A 21099-nucleotide genomic window follows, 5' to 3' on the forward strand; every position below is an offset into this window, starting at 1 on the left:
CAATAGCATCATCCATAATTTCCGTACGATCTCTCAAATCAGAACCTTCCTCGGGGGGTTGCGAGGTTCGATGCGAATGTGTAATAGCCAACTCTAGAGGAAAGAGGTGTTTCAAAGAATGCTCCTGAGAGGAACCATCAGCCTTCCTTATAAGGGCCGATCTCACATGCGAGTCATCCCCCGAGGTAACCTAGATAACCCTGCCCATGGACCAAAAGGGGCGCGATTTAGCTGGGTTTTTGATAAGGACAACATCATCAACCGCCAGCACATCATCAAAATCGGTTTGATACAAATCGCGAGTCAGTTCTCTCAAGCCGAGGAGATATTCCTTATGCCACAAACTCTTAAATTTCTTTAAAAGCGTATCTCTGTGGGCCAAATTCTCCAGAAGGTCATCCCTAGAAGGGAAAGGACCTTCAAATGGGGACTCGCTAGGCTCTAAAAAAATGGAACTGTTATAATGTGGGCGAATAAATGCGTTAGGGGATATAATCTCCAAACTTGCATCCCCAGAGCACCTGTAAGTGAGGGGACGTGAGTTAATTGCATTCTGTATATCAGACAGAACTGAGAGAAGTTCGAAATAACTCAACCTCTGTCGTCCAACTAGTTTGAAAAGACAACACTTCACGGTCTTTATGAGGCGTTCCCAAACGCTTCCAAACCAAGCCAAATACAAGGGGATAGTAAAGTGCTTGATGTTAAAGGTACTGAATCTCTCCTCGAATTCATCTGCTACAAACACCTGCTTGATTAGGTTGCACCCGCTGACAAATGACTTGGCATTATCTGAATATATATGAGAAGGTACCCCATAGATATTAAAAAATCTAATCAATGCAAGCACCACGGAATGGGTGGACATATCATTAACCAATTCCAAATGGAGAGCCCTTACCTTAAAACATGTAAAGAGCAATATATACATTTTCTTTGCCTCCCTACCTTCTCCGACCCACAGATGTCCAGTGAAATCTATCCCCGTGTGGAGGAAAGGCCTCACAAAATTAACCCTGTGTTTAGGCAGATTCATAACCTTGGGGTATTTGAATGATATCGCATTGTATTTCTTGCACAGAGTACATGAAGAGATAACAGTCTTTACTGCCTGCCGCGACTGGTGTATCCAGAAGCCAGATAAGCGGAGCTTGCTGAGGGTAGCTGCGATGCCTAAATGTTTGCACTTTACGTGGCAATCCAATATAATCAAATTAGTGACATGACTATATCGTGGTAACAAAATAGGGTGTAAAATCTCTGGAGGGTAGTAACTGGACTTGCCGACCCTTCCCCTAGACCTGATCAAACCTCTGTCATCCAGGTACAGGTCCAACCTAGCAACCAGATTAGGAATCCCATGGCTGGAAGGATTCAACAGAAAGGATTTCTCCTGAGAGAGACATGCAGACTGAATTAACCTAAGCAAGTAAATTCTGGCCTCTAGCTCAGGTTCAGCTACGGACTTGCGCAGTTTTAGCACAAACCTAACTACATAAGACAAAACTCGCAAGAGTCTAGCCAGGGATGAAAATCTCTCAAAATTCATTACAGGGATAACATCCTGTATCACTGGCGAGTTAGCGGTGGTGGTGGTCAGTACCATCATCTGATTATCAGAACTCAGACAGTTCAAAGCATTCGCAGGCCAAGAAATGCTTTCACCAGCCAACCAGCTGGGCCCTGTCAACCAAAATCGCATCTGCGACTTAAACTTATCCAGCGTGATTCCTCGTGTGATCAGATCAGCTGGATTATCGAGGGTATTCACATATTTGAACACCAGACTGAATCCCTGCTCGGTCAGCCTTCCTATCCCCTCTCGAACATCCCTCAAACGATTCCGAGTGAATATGGATTTTGTCTTAACATTTTCTGACAGAATCCAGGACAACACCACCTGAGCATCCACAGCCACGACTATCTCCTTCACCACTTTTCATGGGAAGACCTTCAAAATGTTCGGAATGCACTTCATTGCCAGAAAGACCAACAACAATTCCAGAGAAGGCAAAGTTCTCTTTACTAAGGGGGCAACTTTAGCCTTAGAAAATATTAGTTTGGCTGAACCATACTGAAAAACGTAGGCTGCAAATCCAAAGGCCTGTTGTGATGCATCGCAAAATATCAACAGCGAGGCAGGTGCAGAGGAGTCAACAACACATCTTGCAAACCTCAAACTGTGAAGAAGTGTTAGATCCCGATACAATCGGTTCCAGGTATTCTGCAAATCTAAAGGGACCTTTTGGTCCCAAGTTAATTGGGTTCTCCAAATTTCACTGAGAAGTATTCTCTCCTTGATGGTTAAGGGTAAACAAAGCCCCAACGGGTCAAAAATGGAAGAATTCTGAGACAGTATACCCCTTTTCGTATCAGCGGCCGGCTCGTCGGAATTAATTGCAACACGCAAATCATCCTGTCCTGGGTCATATAAATATCCCAGCACCTTTTCTACAGGTGAGCCATGCGAGACAAAACTGCCATCCGCTTTCATACATGCTGTCAAGTCCTCACTATTCGAGTTACAGGACCTCAGAGAAAAATTACCCTCCTGCATAATTCTCCTTGCATCCTGGTATAAGTCTAGCAAAACATTTGGAGAGGCATGTGTCTTTACGAGGTTGTCCACATAGAAATTGCTCAACAGCATCTCCCTACACAAGCTGGGGGGATATTTCTCAACATGATGCTTAATGACAAAGTTGAGAATAAAAGGACTAGCTATAAACCCGAAGATTAGAGTCTTATAACGATAACACACCAGTTCATTGTTAAATCTCACAAAAAAACAAAAACGATTCTTGTCCCTCTCAGTTTCCAACCGAATCATCAGGAAGGCCTTACGTACGTCTGCCAAAAGGACATATCGATCCATCCTGAATTTCAATAATAAATCCAACATATCCGTAAAAAGATTAATTCCTGGGTACACACAGTCATTCAAAGAAGGCCGTCTTCCCATTTGCAATGAACAGTTAAATACAGGCCTGATCTTAGTGGTGCTGAGACCATCTGCCTTCACAACAGGTCGGTGAGGGATCCAAGTGTAATGGCTGAAATCCTCCGGATCCACCCGCACTCTTTCGATTATATCCTCCTTTTCTTGCTCCAAAAAAACCTGACAATAATCTTTATACAAATCTTGTTTGGTCAAACGGGTGACAACCCGATCAAGTACCTTTAATGCTACCTGATGATTGGATGGAACTAAAGGTAATTTGTCCTCATCCCAGGGTAAATTAACATAGTTGCAATTGTTATGATTTGAGATTGAATCACGAAACAATGCTATTTTATCTCGATCATAATCGCTAACCGAATCCTCCACAACACCTAATGTCTTTAAACTAAATAGTTTATCTATCGATCTTTCTACAGAGGATTCAGAAAAGCTGTCCAAGGGATCGAAATACTTCGACTTTGGATCAAGGACGAAATAAACATGTGTCACAGGACATTGGGTATATTCCGAGATAACCTGGCTGTAATTGAGGCCACTAACAGTTGCACCTTCCTCAACAGACGTCATAAAATCTGCCACATCACCAAAGGGGACTAGGCCTTGAGGAAACTCGAAGGCGGAACCATTCATACAGGGAGTCAGCTGCATAGGTCCCATGTACTTTAACAAGTCTACGCCTATCAACCCATGCACTGCAATGCTATCATCTTGAACACATGACAGATCAGCAGCCAGCTTGAGGCCACAGGCCCGCATATTTTCGACAGCGGCATTAAGACCGCTAATATGGAACTGCAGATCCAATCCCTTATCCACAAGGAAAGCGAAAGAACATTCAGAGCTCGGTAACTTTACGCACAAATCAAGCTCATGCAAACTCCTTTGTGCAGAACCAAGGAAGGTTTTGATAGTAAAATTCCTCCTCTTCATGGTTACCGAGCGACAATTCAAAATATCCAATACTCCATCAGATAAATAGGAGCGCTGGCTGCCTGAATCCACTAAACAATTAAAAGTCTTTTCTACATCACCGCAAACTAACTTAATCTCTATTATAGGCAGAAGAAGATTTGCATCCCCCATCTGCAAGCAAGGATTAGCCGTCAACTGAGCCTTCCCCATGTCAGGGCACAAAGCACCTGCATGTTCACAGCTCTGGCATTTCCAGCATGGCCGGAGGCGACCTTTATTACCCGGACAACTCTCGGAGGTATGAGCAGGGCTAGTGCAGCGAACGCACAACTTAACAGCCTTGCAATGTTGAAGACGGTCTTTAAGCAATGCATACTTAGTACAATAATAAGCAGCATGAGTGTTGCACTGGCAAAAATTGCACTTATATTGCACCGGCTCGGGCTTCACAAAGAAATTCTCCAACATGGCGGGCTTCTTGCTGATACTACTAGGTTTGAACTTAGTACCGAAGGGTCTCTGTTTGACAACCGGCCCTACAGGAAAGCTCGGCCCAGTTCTAGTGATTTCCAACGTACGAATCACGTCCGAATAGTTGTCCAGAATGTCGCTCAGAGAGGGGTAGTTATCACCCACCAAACGAATAATCTCCCGTCTAAACAACACAGGGAGTTTTTCGAAGATAATACAACTCAAAAGTTGATTACCTGGAGTACCCTCCTCCAAGAAATCCAATTCAAAGGAATTTCTAAGCTCATATATCTGAGCCTTAATCCTGGTCAAGAATATCTTGACACTGTCACCACCGGAATCCTTAAGAGGTTTAGAGTCACTAAGGGACTTAAAAATATAATTTATTATATACTTCTTATCTAGGAACTCCCGTTCAAAAATTTCGACAGCTGTATCGAAATTAGCATCCGAAATAGAGAGGTGGCTTACTATTTGGTGAGCGTAACCCTTGAGGTGATTCTTTAAAATCACCAACATGAGCAACTTGCTTCCCACACTCAGCACACAATTCTCAAACTCCCGGTAGAAATTTAGGTAAGCCAGCTTGTCGTTATCCAAACTTGCTGGGTCAAAAAACGGGCATTTCAGCTTGGGGGTTACATTATAGTGGGATTCAAGAAAGCTTGTTTTAGCTGAGGTTGAGGGAGGGGCGTTCTCCCAAAATTTTTCAACAGTGTTACCTAAAAAGGCAGTTATTTTTGCCTGAAAAAGGGTCTCAGTTTTATGGTGTCTACCAACAACATCTTTCATGTCCGACTCGATATAACCATTTACTATTTGTTCATTTAGCCTGTCTATTAACTCTAACTTTTCCAGAATTTTTTCATGTTGTGAAGAAAACCCTGTTTTCGTAAGATTAGTGGAAGATTCAATGAATTCGACTATTGTCTCTACATCGCCCTTACATAAATCCCGTCTTCTGACTAGTAAGTCAAAAGTGGGGGAATCCATTTTGTATATAATTAATAAGACAGCTTAAAACTCCAATAATCTGTTATAAAATTTCTTTTAGGAACAAAGGAAGCTCAGTTCTAGAGAAGGAGGGAACATATATGTCAAAACTACAAAGGAATTCGTCTTTCTCAGACTGAGGACAAACTAAAGCTGAAGAAACTCAAACTTTAATCTAGATATTCACGGAAGTGCCAAAATGTACCACGTGGCAGGCATTACAATATTTAGATATACAAAATGAACAAGAACCATTAAATTAACTAATGAGAAATAAATCTCTTGTTAATATTAAAATAGAAAATTAACGTGGAGAATATCACAAAATTATTTTTTTTTAAATATATGGGTAGCAACTTCTACCAAAAAATGCAAAACAAAGGGTTAGAATTTGTGTTCTAAGAATTTTCAAAATGGCGTCCCAACGGACAAAATTTTCAAAAAGAGGCGGGAAACTATGGCAAACGTTACACAGTGCAAGTTGGAAATGAGAGATGTCAACTTACAAAAATGCCCAATAAAACATTCAATAAAACATTCAATAAAACATAAAATTATAGGGAATAAAACAACCTGCCACCTTGGAACAAAAGGGTCTGTTCAAAATTTTAATTTTAATAAAGAAATTCTAAGTATAGAGAAGAGAATGAAAAATAGGATGTGTTAAGAGGACTAATGGAATAAATTTACCAACGTGTTCAGCGTCCTGACCACGTGGTTTAGTAATTAGCAAAAATGCTTAGAATTTTAAAGAAATATCTTATACAGTTAGTAAATGCATAAGATATGGAAATACGAAGACAAAGTGCTGTGCGTTAAAGAAAAATGTCTTATGTCGTTTGTAAACGAATAAGACATGAGAACCTTCAAAGCAAAGTGACGAAAATTTCTGGGGGTGTCGCCAAAACTCGTCTTTTTGGGAAACGATTGGGGTAAAAAAATGAGAAAATAATGTCATGCAACAACACAAAGAGAAATAAAAGGTAATTAATTGAGACCCTGTAAACTGTTAGAATTATAAATATTTATTTAAAGAAAAAGGTGGCTGGTTGCTTTGAATTCCCAAAAGCTTGTAAAATAAAATTTACTAAGTAACAAATAGAGAGAAAAAAAGGGAGAAAAAATCAAAGACAAAAAGGCATTCAATATAAAAAGGAAAAAAGGCAACTGGGCAAAAATTTACATTAAAATGGTCTCTCAAAAGGGAGACTTTTCAAAATATATAAAATGTTCTTAATATCAAAGGCTTACTTGAAGTCTGAATGAAAAAGAGAATAAACATTTCAAAACAGGGAGTCCTTTAAGACGTGTTTTTTCACAAATAAAACCAACCTTCAAAGGTTTTTTTTTTAAAATGTCTCTCTCGCCCGAAATAGGGTTCCAAACAAATGGTCCACTCTCCTTTTCATGAAGGGTTGTCAGTGTCTCTCTCTCTCTCTCCTTATTCCTCCTTTCTTTGGAGTAAGCAGTTTTACTTAAAAATTCCGACATTGTTCTTATAGTTGGGCTCTCTACCCAACGTTTAAATAAAATGAAATTTATCGACGGCACGTCGAATGTTCTTCTTTGAAAGGGAGGTGCTTTACAACACTTCAATACAGTTCTTATAGTTGGGCTCTCTACCCAACGTTTAAATAAGATGAAATTTATCGACGGCACGTCGAATGTTCTTCTTTGAAAGGGAGGTACCTACAAACACTTCAATACATTCCTTTAAAAAAGCACTCCACTGTCAGAAAAGGATAAAAAATATACAAAATACGTTGCCGAAAAACGGTCAGCAACGGAGTCTAAAGGATGCTTCTTCCAAGATGGCCAACCTCCAAACTGATTTTTTTTAAAAGGGCACATAAAACGGGGCACTGTGGCGTTGCCAGAAGTTCCACAAGGATCGTGATTGGCCAATAGCCAAGGGCAAAAAGGAGGAAGAACAGACAGGTCGTTTCAAATTGGGAGAGAGATAGAGAAAGAGAGAGAGAGGTAAAGAGGGAGATGGGGCGAGAGAGAAGCGCACACACTCACAGGTTAGTTAAAGGCTGACTACTAGATACGTGTACCAGGCAAAAAAGGGAAGGGAGTCACAAAGCCAGCGAGTCAGTCGCTCAAGGCAGCCCATCTCCCACCCCACTTGCACTGTGTGATGGCGACAAGAATCTTTAAAGTAAAATTTCGGAAACTATGGCCTGGAATTCACAGTCCTTGGCAAGTTCTTTTAATGACTGTAGATACTGGTCCACACTTTCATTTGTCCGTTGACGACGAGTAGCCAATAAATGCCGACAGAAGATGATGTTTGTAAAGGACTAGGACATATAAATACCCCAATCCCGTTACAAAATGAAACGAATGGAATTGAAGGAAACAAAGACTCAATTGATGGATAAGATAAACGTGTCGTTTATTTACTGTTGAAAGAATGTTTTAGATATAACATGTGTTCATGTCCGCGCATGTGTAACCAATGTTCGTTGCGGGACTGGTGGTGTAGAAAGAAATGGAAATGTGTGTTCATCTCACTATCGTTTGTTCGCGCGTGGGAAGAGAAATGAGTGTTGTAGTGGAAATGAGAATGACAGTTCAGCATGCAGACAAAGAAGAGGATAGAGGTTAAGCTGTATGCCATGTTAGCAGTCAGCCACGCGGTGGTGTTCTCAGGGACCAGTAGTAGATAGAGAGAGAAAGAGTGTAGGTACTGTCTGTTGGCCTTTTGTCCCACATAGATAGTAGTAAGTGGGCGTGACGCACGTGGTCAGTCCGAAGACCGACCAGCACGAAAGCTGGGCCGGAAAGAAAGAGCCGGTTGTTACTTTCTCTTTTATACTCGTTTCCGGTGGTCTTTTGCGCATGTATATTTCCTTAGAAAGCGGAAGTGACGTCGTCCATGTGTGCGTTCGTGTGCGCGTGTGTGAGTACATGTGTATACGTTAGCGTGTGTGTATATATGTGAATGTGAGTGTATGTACGCGAACGTGAATATATGTACGTGTGTGGACGTGGGCGCGTATGTTTGTGTGCGCGTATGTATATGACATAGCTTGAAATGTGAATTCGTCTTTTGTGCGAGACTAGAAAAGGCTTGCACATGTTTTTGGGTTGAACAAAAACCTCCTCGAGGGCGTTCATGGCTATCCGATAGTCGTTGATGTCCGAGATATATTTATACATTGTCGGAGACACCAAGTTGATCAAGAGGTTTAATTCCGACTCGTCCGTAAGTGGTGAACCGAACCGCTTCTAGGAATATCGTGAACAACCACTTCCAGTGTATCCACGTGTCGGCAGCGTCCATTTTTGTGGGATCTAAATCCAGCCGTTCGGGTTTCAGGAACTTCTCCATTGTTTGTGTTTTAGTTGTTCTAAGTAAAATAAATTGTAATGAAAAGCTTCGATACGGAATGATTTTAAGAAGCTTTATTTTACTTAGAACAGACTCGTGAACGAGACCTGTTACTTCGAGGAAAGGAAGAGAAAAGAAAGAAAAACTCAAGGGACGTAACTCACTTCCGGAGAGTAGAAACGGAAGTTAGAAGAAGTTAGAGAGTTCTTTTCTGTCAGCACATTAACAAATAATAGTTAGTAATTGTTTTTTATGAAACTTTTTTTTTCAAATATTTACGTAAAACAAAAAAGAAAAAATCATAAGAAAAAGGAAACAAACACAACTTTTTTTTAAACCATGATTTTTTTTTTTTTTGCCAGAAACATTTTCTCAGGAGGATGAATTTTCCTCAGACTTTTGGGGGAGTCAGACGACAAAATAGACGGAGATGAGATAGCGAATGTGATAGGAACTCCTTACCAACCGGGCAGCTTTCGGCGGTGTGGGTTAATATAGAGTCAAATGGTCTCCACATAAACTCTAAATGATATGCGTCCAAAAGCTCCCGCTTGGTTCTGCATTCTTGTTTATTGTGCTGCTTGCTTCCTTCCATATCCGCTCCACATGTGTTACGGGATCTACAAAATTAAGGCTGTGATTCACCGTTAACTGGTGATACCCTCTCCTCCCACTTTGCTGTAAGCCCTCCAACAGTCTGATACGACCGTGGTCCCGGGGAGAAAGTATTTTATTATTGGTGGAAGAAGGGTTTCGGCATTCCTATTTTGTACGTTAACACAAAAAAAACCTCCTTTTTGGCGGGGTTAGCGCATCCACCGAAGACCCAGACCGATGTTAGACGTCTACCAACGTTGTGTATCCGGCGGTTGAAGAAGACAGACACGTAAATTTCGACCATATGGCCTGGGCCTCCTATCTTCCGGGGATTCCTATGACCTTCACCTTCACTGAGGTGCACGACTTATATGATCTTCACCGAGGTGCGCGACTTGACACACAAAAAAAACAAAAAAAAACAGCCTCTCAATCACCTGCTAATGCACGCGTCACTGTAACGTCCAATGACAACAACAACAACCTTCTCACTCGACCTGCCTTTTATACCACTATCTCAATCTCTTCTCTTGCGCATGCGCCTGTAGATTCCTGACAACCTCGAGACTTCCGCTTATAAAAACCCAAGTTTTGTTGTCGCGCATGCCTATACAAGGCACAAACACGTGGGCGTTTGTTTTGTTGGTAAGTACTACAATTCCTTAGAAAGTAATCCCAGCATATATCTCGCAGGAAATTCTTCCAGTCCACAATTGTGTGGCGTGACCGCAACCCACATTAGCGCTGGAGATTTCTAGTCGCTGCCATCTCGAACGCCCATATCGATATTCTCATCTGCTGTACGGCGCGCACATGCACGTCGAGTTGAAACTAAGCGTGCAGTGTTTTGATTGGCTGATGACCATGTTTTGTCAGACAGCAGCAAAACCCAAGCTGTTGATGTCATGCGCCAGATAAAGCCGAGCAAATGCTTAATACGTCTGGTTCGTTAAATGCACAAGTACCAAAAAAAAAGTCTTTAGAACGCTGATGTCGCTAAAGTTAATTTCCTTTCAACAGTTTGCATTTTGGAGACGGAACTCTTTTCAAGATAAGTCACAATTTTAATTTTTATCTTTTTAGATTCAAATGTTAATTTCAGTGTTTAATTTATATTTTTATTTTCTGATTGTTTTATTTAAAAATAACTTTTCTCGTCCATAAATGTTGTTTATTTTAACTACCTAGTTGATTGCATAAATAGATTAGGCAATTGTATTCATTTTCAGTTTGTGAGAGAGGAATCTATCACCATACTTTCCCTTAAACACGCCAATTGGACTTTTATTAAGTACAATACTTAATAAATCTTTATTTTAATGGAGAGTAGAAAACGTTACTCTTGCTTCTCTTTATTTGTCCCTCAGTCCTCATTTTTTAATGAGTGATTTTTCTTACAAAGGGAGAAGAAAAAGCTATATTCTAGGTTGGTAGTATTTTGCACGAACAGTCGCCAGAGATGTCGGAAATTTTCTATTTCTATGTCTATCCTTGCAGCCATGTCACTAGTAAGAGTGCTGGAGGTACACTTTTTATCTGGGCTGACATTATCCACCTGATAGTCAGAGACCCAAACCTTGGATTAACCACTAAGGATGCTGTCCTATCAGCAGGTGCAAAGTACTGGGGCTGCTGTATTGCCATTTGATGAATGGATTCTTGACCATGCAATAGCTTCTGGTGGGGCCTCTTGACGCCATATTAGTGGGTAATTGTTACGTCTTTATCCTATCATGTGCTACAAAAAAATTCTTTGTTCCTTTTTCTTTCTTAGTTTCCCTCTCTGTCCTGCTCTAAGCAAGTCTGACGACCTAGTCCACAAATTTCAAACTCCATCATGACAAGTTTCAAGAAAAAATACACAATTAAACCCGGATCTCCAACTTGCAATGTAGACCCCCACTACGATGTCTCCTTCTCCAACATAAGGGATCTACGTTCTAACCTTCCAGAGATTGAAACCCAATTACAGGAGACTAAATCAGACCTATTATTTCTAAGTGAAACTGACATTGGACAGATGATTTCCCTAGAGGAGTTCGCAATTAAATAATACTCTAACTTAACTTCCAAATCTGACCCCCAAGATCTCCATGGACATGGAATATGTGCCTATATAAAAGATGACTTTCCATGTGGTAGGGACATCTCCAGAGAAGACCCTAACTTACTCTATATGTGCTTCCGGGTTGCACTAACTCACACTACTGCATTTATATTTACTCTCTATCGCCCTCACAACAGCGGAGTTACTATCTTTAAAAGAATATCTGAGAAAATTGACCACGTCTTATCTGCTTATCCTTCAGTTAACATTCACGTTTGTGGAGACTTCAATGTTCACAATGTGGAATGGTTAACGCACTCAAACAAAACCGATGATGAGGGGAGGTTCTGTCATGATTTCTCTATTGCTTATGACCTCACTCAGATTGTTCACGAACCCACTGTGTGCCCGACACTGACGACCAGTATGCGAGTCTCCTAGACCTTTTTCTCACAACTTGCCCTGAACTATGTTCAGTTTCTGTTTTGTCTCATCTTGGATCTTTCGACTACTCTGTAGTATCAGTTAAGATAAAAATGAAATGTAATAAGTCCTCAGACGTACTTCTCCATTGTCTAGTATATCGATACACTATGGCTGACTGGGATAGCTTCCGGGCATTTATATTAGATCTGCCTCTGCGTTCCATATTTAAAAAGGATGTGTCATCTATATTATCAGACCTGACAGAATGGTTAATTGTAGGTATAGACCGTTTCATACCCTCGAAAAAGTTCCAGCAAAAACCTAACAGCCAACCTTGGTTCTCTCCAGAATGTGCTGCTGCCATTGCGCACAGAAATCACGTTTTCCATTGCTTCCAACGTAATAGATGTACGGAGACTAAAGCTGCTTTCAGGAGTGCCAGCAACAATTGTAAGAAAATAATAAAGAACGCAAGAGAGTTGTATACTCAGTCCGTCAAGTCCAAAGTAGCTGAGCAGTGGTTTGGTTCCCACCAGTTTTGGAAAATAGCAAACAGAATCCTGAACAGAAGCGTGTTCTCTATCCAAACTATCATCAATGGACCTGAGGTAATCTCGACAGCATCAGACAAAGCCAAACTCTTTGCCAAGAACTTTGCAGCTAATTCTACCCTTTACGACCAAGGCCGCAAGCCCCCAATATTTTCTCCTGTATCAGAAAACATGCTATGTGATATACAAATATCTGTACGTGATGTTGTCAAGCTAATTAAAAACCTTGATTCCAGTAAAGCAACCTGCCCTGACGGTATTCCAATTGTAGTACTCAAAAATCTTCAACCAGAACTAGCACTCATACTTACAAAACTGTTTAAACGTTGTCTTAAGGAGAATTGCTTCCCATCATCCTGGAAAATCTCATCAGTATGCCCTGTATTTAAGAATTCAGGTGATCGCTCATTTCTCTCTCAGTAAAGGCCAATAAGGCTCCTGTGCATCATGAGTAAGTTGCTGGAATCTGTGTTAGAGAAGTAATCAACCATCTCAGCAAAAATAACCTTCTTATGGTATCCGTTTTTCTAGATCTACAGCAGATGTGCTAACGGTTATATCTCATAGGATTAGCGAATCTCTCGATGGAGGCAACCATTCTAGGGCAATTGCTCTTGACATATCAAAGGCCTTTGATAGGGTATTGCATAAAGTTTTACTTCACAAGGTCTCCGGCTATAGTATAGTTGGAAATGTCTTCTCAATTATTAAATCATTTCTCTCTGATTGGTTCATAAGAGTAGTAGTTAATGGGCAAAAATAAGAAGCTCACAGTATTAATGCTGGAGTCCCTCAGGGGTCCATCCTGGGCCCAACTCTCTTCCTGATCTACATTAATGATCTTCCAAATCACATACTTACGTCATTCATAGACATTTACGCTGATGACACTACCATCTATGGTAGCACATCTGGGACAGTAAACGACCAAGTTCTCTCCGATTCTCTCTCCTCTGATCTTGAGCATGTGGTACAATGGGGAAAGGAGTGGCTGGTTACTTTTAATGCATCTAAAACCAAGCTTCTATCTTTACATCATCAACGTTCTGATCCCCATCTGGCATCGATTGTAATGAATGGCTCTCGTTTTGGGGAGGCATCATGTTTTGACAAGCTTCTGAGTTTGACATTTACTCCTGATCTGAAATGGAACACGTACATCAAATCTGTTGCCAAGGCCGCTGGGAAAATGGTGGGGTAACTCTATCGATCCAGTAGATATCTCACTGTTGATGCAATTCTTTATCTATATAAGAGCCAGGTAAGTCTAAGGATGGAGTACTGTTGCCACATCTAGGCAGGAGCTGCTAGAAAGGACTTATCCTGTCTTGATAGAGTTCAAAATAGGCTTTGTAGCCTCGTAGGAGATCTCCTTTTCTCTTCCCTGCAAGCTCTATCTCACACAAGAGATCTTGCGAGTTTGTCTCTGCTTTGTTGTTATTTTCATGGAAAGTGCTCGACTGAGCTTCAATTTATGGTCCTCCCTCACCAAACTTTTACAAGAAACACTCGTCTAGCTGAAAACACTATCAACAATTTCCCCCACTCTTTATCTGTGACTAAACCTAAACGTAGATTCCATGAACAAAGCTTCTTTCTTAGAACTGCACACCTGTAGAACTGTCTTCCGTTCTCCTGCTTTCCAGCTGACTACAATCTGATTGTCTTCAAGTCCAACGTAAACAAGTTCTTGATGAGTCGTTCCACTTAAGTTAACAAATTTACCGAATTTCCATTACTAACGATTACTATATTGTCCAGTTGACTACTGTACACTCTTAACCCTTATCCTTGAGTGGCCTCTGAGCCTTGATAAGTTGTGATTCCTATGTAAAAAAAAACTACCTTGTGGGCTGCAAATGGAATCAAGATAAATCAATATGGATCAATCATCTTAAACATAAAAACTCCGGGACTATCAGAGCAAAGTTCTTCATCTGCGACACTGACACCACAATACTGGGTCTAAGACCAAGCGTCCGATTTGGTCTAGTAACCATCAACATAACCAAGGTGCACATAATGAAATAAATGAAAAATATAGAGGACCTCACTAAGGAATAGCCAGAGAGATTCTAAGGCATAGGAAAGTTCCCAGGCGTCCAAAAGATATATCTTGTTGAAGATGCAATACCAGTAGTACAACCGCCAAGAAAATTTCCAGTGCAGCTTAGAGACGAACTAAAAGAAGAATTAGACAAAATGGAACACATGGGTGTCATAAAAAAGTGACGGAATGGGTCAATGCTATCGCATGTAGCAGAGAGAAAAATTAAAAACTATGAATTTGCATGGACCCCAAACCATTGAATAAATGCATAAAAAGGACACATCATAAAATCCCAACGTTGGAAGAAATTTCACATAGACTAGCAGGTGAGAAACATTTCTCGAAACTGGATGCAAAACATGGATACTGTTTCAACACTCCATTCGGAGGTACAGATATTTGAGATGTCTGTTTGGCCTAAAGATGTCACAAGACATTTTCCAACAGAAAATGCACCAAATAATAGAAATATGTAAGGGGTCATTGGTATATCTGATGATATATGTATATATGGTAGAACAATACAAGAACATGATCAAAATCTGATAGAAACAATAGACATAGCCCGAAAATACGGCCTAGTCTTCAACAAAGAGAAATGTGCCATCAGAAAAAACAAATAAAATTTTATGGTCTCATCTGGGATGAGAATGGCTCTCACCCAGACCACGGCAAATGTGATAGAATAAAATGAAAACCAGCACCAACCAACAGAGAGCAACTCCTACGTATGATGCAATACCTAAGTCCCTTTATACCGGATCTCAGCACCAAAACAGCGCCACTGAGGTCATTACTCAAAAAGGATGCAGAGTGTCACTGGAATGAGACACACGATAAGGCTTTCCGAATGTTTAAAGACCATATCCATGAAAAGCTTTGTCTAGCATACTTTGATCCCAATACGGAAACAACTATCCAAGTAGACTCAAGCATGTTAGGACATTGCAACACTCATTAACAACAACAAAGTTGTCACCTTTGCGAGCAGAAGACTAACCGATACAGAATTGTGTTATGTGAACATAGAACGAGAATTACTAGCAGTAGTTTTCAGATGTGAGAGATTTCACACACACACACATATATATATATATATATATATATATATATATATATATATATATATATATATATGGGAAAAATAATAGTGGAAACAGACCCCAAACCATTGGAAAATATCCAGAACAAGAATACATCACAGGCACCCCCACGGCTACAATGAATGTTATTAAGATTGCAGCCATGCACAAATTATATATAAACCAGGAAAAGAAATGTGCATCCCAGACTACCTGTCAAGAGTTCAACCAACTTCAGGCAAAGAAATTGAACTTGACCTAACTATACACACTGTAGACATAACAGCTCAGAAACAAACTGAATTACAAAATGCAACTGAAGAAGATGAAGAGCTCAGAACACTCAAACAGGTGATATTAAATGGATGGCCAGATGACGTAAAAAACACTCCTAAAATAATTAGAAGCTACTGGTCATTAAAAGAATGCCTATTTGTCACAAAGGGACAGTCCATAGTTCTACCCAAAAACATGCAACATACGGTACTACAGAGAATCTACGATGTACACCAGGGCATCGAAAAATGTCAACTGAAGGCGAAAAACAACATGTTCTGGAGAAGAATATATAAGGACATAGAAGCACGAGTAAGGACATGCGAGATCTGCAGAGAACACCAGAGGAAAAATCCAAAAGAAATAATGATCATTAAGGAACATGCAATGCGACTATTCCAGTACATCGCAGCAGACGTTTTTGAATTCAGTAATCAACAATTCCTATTGATCGCCGATCAATGCAACTTATCAAAACGTTGAAAAGCATAAACAGCACCAGTTGCATTGAATACTTCAAAGCAATCTCTGCTGTCCACGGCATTCCTGAAAAACTATAGACAGATAATGCCAGGTACTTTGTATCAAACGAATTCCTCAATTTTGCCACAGAATTGGAATTCACTCACATCACATCAAGCCCTAGGTACCCACAATCAATCTTAAGAAAAAAAAAACATTTATAAAAGCCAAACAATCAAAAATGGATTGTCAAATGGCCCTTCTATGTCTCAGAACAACCCCAATTAACAGCCATCTGCCATCCCCGGCAGAAATCCTATACAATAGGAAAATAAGAATAAAACTTCCAACCTTGTTAAACATGGACATCCCAAAAGACTACAAGATCAGAGATCGATTATGCGCCAAAAGCAAAAACCAGAAACAACACTACAACAAAAACGCAAAGGATCTCCCAGAATTAATTGTTGGTAGCAAAGTGTTAGTCCTACAAGAAGATGACACCTGGCAACCGGCGACAGTGGTTGACAAAAGCACTGAGCCATGCAGTTACATCATCAAGATGCATGATGATGGAAGAATACCGAGGCACAACAGACGACATTTACAACAACTATATAACCGTCTGAGACGAACTGCTCTCAACACACACATTCAAAATTGGGACGATACAACACTACTGCCTCAACAACACACCGACTTATTGGAAGCCAATACTCCATCCGATACTAACGATGGATACATTCCATTCAACAACCCAGGACAACCAGAGGAGGCAAGCCAAAAGCTAAAGATACTGACCCAAAACCGACCCAAAAGAACACGGAGAGCCCCCCCCCCCCAAAAAAAAATACAAGGACTTTATAATATACAAATAGATAAAAAGTAATAAAAAAAACGAAAAAAAAAAACAAACGAACCATAAACACTTTTTCTTAACAAAGGGGGATGTAACAGAATAAAGAACTCTTAAATAAATCGAGTTACTTACCCTTGAACACTCTTGTATAAAAGTCATTCACATACTATTAATAAACATGTCTACATACATCGTAATTCTACCCTGTCTCAAGTGTCTTCATTAACACCCCTCGGTACTACACTGCCGAATGTAGCGGCAGCTGACGAATAACGAAATTTAATATAGCACCTCTTTGTTTGGAATGAAACGCTTCCTCCTCCTCCTATATAGAGTTGAATGTAATAATCAAAGAAGAAAGCGCCCGTGTGTGTGTGTATCGTAGGTCATACAACTTACCTTCGGATGGGATCTGAAAGAAAGAGAAATTAAAGATGGCAGCCATGGATTCATAAGGTGTAGTCTCGTGGAATCTCACGAGATCTCATCTTCCATTGACACGTATGCAAATGGAATAGGGTCAGTTTTCTATTAAAATGCCTGTTGGCAGAGATAGTGGGGAACACGTGCTGGAAGTTGAGAGAGAAAGTTGACAGTGACGAATTCTAGCTGAACTTTTGCGTATTGTATTTGGTTCATTTTGTTTTGCTATTTACCAGCCTATTTAACTGCAAGCTATTTCGGCTCTATTGAGGTGGCAGGTGAAATCAGGAAGATACATCACCTCAGTGGACACCCCGGAGTGAGACGGACATGTTATTTTGTGCTGTTGTCCAATCCGTCAGTGTCCAAAAGTGCAGTGAAAGTGGTAGTCAAGGAATGTAAAACAGACATCTATTTATTTAGTTATTTTACAACATTTTCAAATCGGGTGTACCTTTGGTGCAGTGGATAGTGTGACTGGCTACTAATACCAATATTGCGGTTTCGATCTTCGCCTTTTCCTTTTTATTTTTATATTCCGATATTCTTGACTTTTAAATGTTATTATGCAACACTTTTATGAAAAAATACAAGAAGAATGTATGTAACGAAAATGTCATATTCCAAATATATATATATATATATATATATATATATATATATATATATATATATATATAAGGAGAGAGAGAGAAGAACAAACCGAGTTATGCGTTCATCAACGTTTTGCCTTTATTTCGAGACTTCCTCTGGATGAATGAATTAAGAAAAACAAAAACACCAACACAAATATTTGAAAATGAAGTGTGACACTGTTCTATTTCAGCAACGGAAAAAGACGTTTGAAATTCAAAAAAGGAGGAGCTTGCGTTGTTAAAAAGTGGGAGATTTTTAATAACGTCATATAGCAGTTAATATATTTTTAAAAGATATGATGCAGTTAATATTCTTTTTGGAAAAAATATGCCTGCTAAAATTCAAACATAGGTGTGTACCAGAAATGAAATGAGTGTGATTTTGCTACATAATTTATTGATTGAGACTACATGTATTAATTATTATAGGAGGTGTTTCTATGGTCTGATAGGGTTAACCTGTGTATACAATTAAATTATGTTCTTTTAATAAAAGTTTTACTTATTAATGGCGCTACATTATAGAAACCTGCACGTTGTTTAATTGTGATTGTATTTGCGATAAGCAGTTTAATTGAAATAAACTATTTTTGATTGTTTTAAGTTAAAGGAATGATTATGCTGCAATGAATGAGAGAATAATGCACTCAGATTTTTCCTGTATCTCTTTTATGTTCAATGAGCCTTTCTTCTAATATACACTGAGTTTCACCCACGTATCTATGATGGCAATTTTTGCAAGAAACAGTGTATATGTTGCATTGGAAACTGGTTTGTTTTGGAGATGTTTTGTTGTTTTAAAATTTGTCTTATAGTTTGTGATGTGGTTTGTATCATTGGTATTTTTAGTTTGTTTAGTATGTTGCAATTATTATATTATTGATGTGTGTAGGTAAAAGAAGATGTCTGTTTATGAGAGAAATGTCTGGTGTGATTTTTGTTTATTTATCCAGGAAAATATTTGTGTGGTTTTCTGCTTAGCATTTAATATGAAATATGTGGCATATTGCAAGGTTTTCAAAGTGTTTGTGAGGTATTTGAATTCTTCGTCCAGATATTCTGGACTACAAATTCTGAATGCATGTAGGAAGAAACCAATTATCATACCTGTTTTTATTTTGTTATTATGGTGTGAGTAGAAATGTATGCAATCATTTCTGTGTGTAGTTTTGCGGTGAAATTTGAAGGATAGTTTATTATATCAATAATAAGTATGTCTAGAAAAGGTAATATGTAATTGTTTTCTGTTTCATAGATGAACTTTATGGAGGATTCGACTGAGTCTAATTTGTTTTTAATGTTATCTATGTCGTCAATGTATCTAAAATATCTTGTGTTTGGAGGTAATCTAAATTTGGACCAGATTCTAGGAATTCTAAGAAAAGGCAGGCTAATACTCCAGTGAGAGGGTTAGGGTTAGGGTTAGGGTTAGTGAGAGGGTTACCCATAGGAAGCCCGAAATTTTGCTTGTAGAAATTATTATTGAATTGAAACTAAAGCATGTCAGTTATAAGCAGGGTTGTGGAGTCGGATGGTAAAAGTCCGACTTTGACTCTGACTCCGACTCCTAGAATTCTGAGGATGCCGACTCCAACTCCTATGATATCTTCGACTCTGACTCAAACTCCCGACTCAGACTCCCGACTCCTTGACCTCTATGTGGAAATCTATTCTGCAGATCCATATACCAGCCTCCCATTCCTATTTAGCATGCGTTGTATAATTACTTTTCATGTATATAATTTTTTACGTTTAACATTCACTTGTATGATAAATATACTCACATATAAACTCAACCAGCTTTATTTTTTTATTTTCCTCACGTTAACCCCTAACAAGGCATATCACCACTTGGGACCATGTCTAATAAAGATTAACAAGATGTTGGTTTATGTTACATTTAAACTTCTGCAAATCAGTATGACCAGGAAAGCAGGTAGCAGGAAGGGAATTCCAAAGTTTAGCTGTTCGAGGAAAGAGACTATTAGAATAGAAAGTTTTTTGGTATCTAGGGACCTCAACATTTAAGGGGTAAGATTTTATTGCTAAGCGGGTTTGTTGGGGATATGTATGGCGAGGCGATACAAGTGCAACAAGTTCATCAGAACACATTCCATTAAAATGTTTGTAAAACAGGCACAGAGATGCAACAAGGGCTGGAGCTTAGTTGATAAAGTGGGACGATTAGATTGAGAACTCTTTTTTGGACCCTAACCAAGAGGGAGAGGCTAGTGGTAGATGCACCAGCCAAGATGTGGCAATAATACCCCATGCATGGGCGAATGGTGGCCTTGTAGAGGTACAGAATACTCTCAGGCGTGAGTAGTCTTCTAGCTCGATAGAGGGAACCTACCATCTTTGTAGCAGCCTTGCAGTGTCCTCTATGTATTTGTTCCAGTTCATATCGCCTGCAAATGTTAGGCTGAGGAGTTTGAAGGTAGGATTCTCAGGTAGGGTGTTATTTGTCATCGATATAGGCATATCAAGGCCTACAGCTGTGGCTTCGCCTGCTTTATCCAGTATATGGTAACTGTGTTCACAGATGAATGTTAAAATATATGCAGTAGAAGGAGATTGCCTGAATCCATACTGTTTGTCAGAGAAAAGATTTGCTTTTGTGAGGTGGTGAACTAGTGCTTGATTAATTAAGGTCTGAAAGATTGTAGTGAAGAAGGGGAAAGACTAATGGAGCAATAATGAGAGTCTCTTCTTTCACCAGAATTCCTGTACACTGGTACAACAGAAGCCATCTTCCAGCTATTAGGGAAGCAAGATTCAGCAAGGCATTTATTGTAGAGCTTCGAAAGTATGGGGGCTAGCTCAGTTGAAATTTCTTAATTAGTATAGCAAGGATGAGATCAGGCCCACACGCCTTTGAGGTGTCTAAGTTTTTTATGATATCACAGACATGAGGAGGGGTGATTTTTACATAATCTAATGTGGTTTCAGTCTGCATAGGGAAATTTGAGAGGGAATTGTTTGTTGGCCCTAAAATGGAGTTGGAGGTGAATCGCCA

The 21099-nt window shown here is 39.6% G+C and overlaps 1 protein-coding gene across 1 annotated transcript in view; it reads right to left on the reverse strand.

The window, feature by feature from the left end:
* Positions 1-17513, reverse strand: part of LOC145252408 (uncharacterized) — a 31764-nt gene extending 14251 nt beyond the window's left edge. The window contains exon 1 of the mRNA XM_080111796.1: positions 17425-17513. Coding sequence (XP_079967922.1) covers positions 17425-17478 — 54 coding nt within the window. The 5' untranslated portion in view covers positions 17479-17513. The remainder of the gene's footprint in view (positions 1-17424) is intronic.
* Positions 17514-21099: the final 3586 nt, after the last annotated feature.

The sequence above is a fragment of the Euprymna scolopes genome, chromosome 29 (assembly GCF_053919585.1).
Source record: "Euprymna scolopes isolate OS-2025 chromosome 29, ASM5391958v1, whole genome shotgun sequence".
NCBI classification, from domain to species: domain Eukaryota; kingdom Metazoa; phylum Mollusca; class Cephalopoda; order Sepiida; family Sepiolidae; genus Euprymna; species Euprymna scolopes.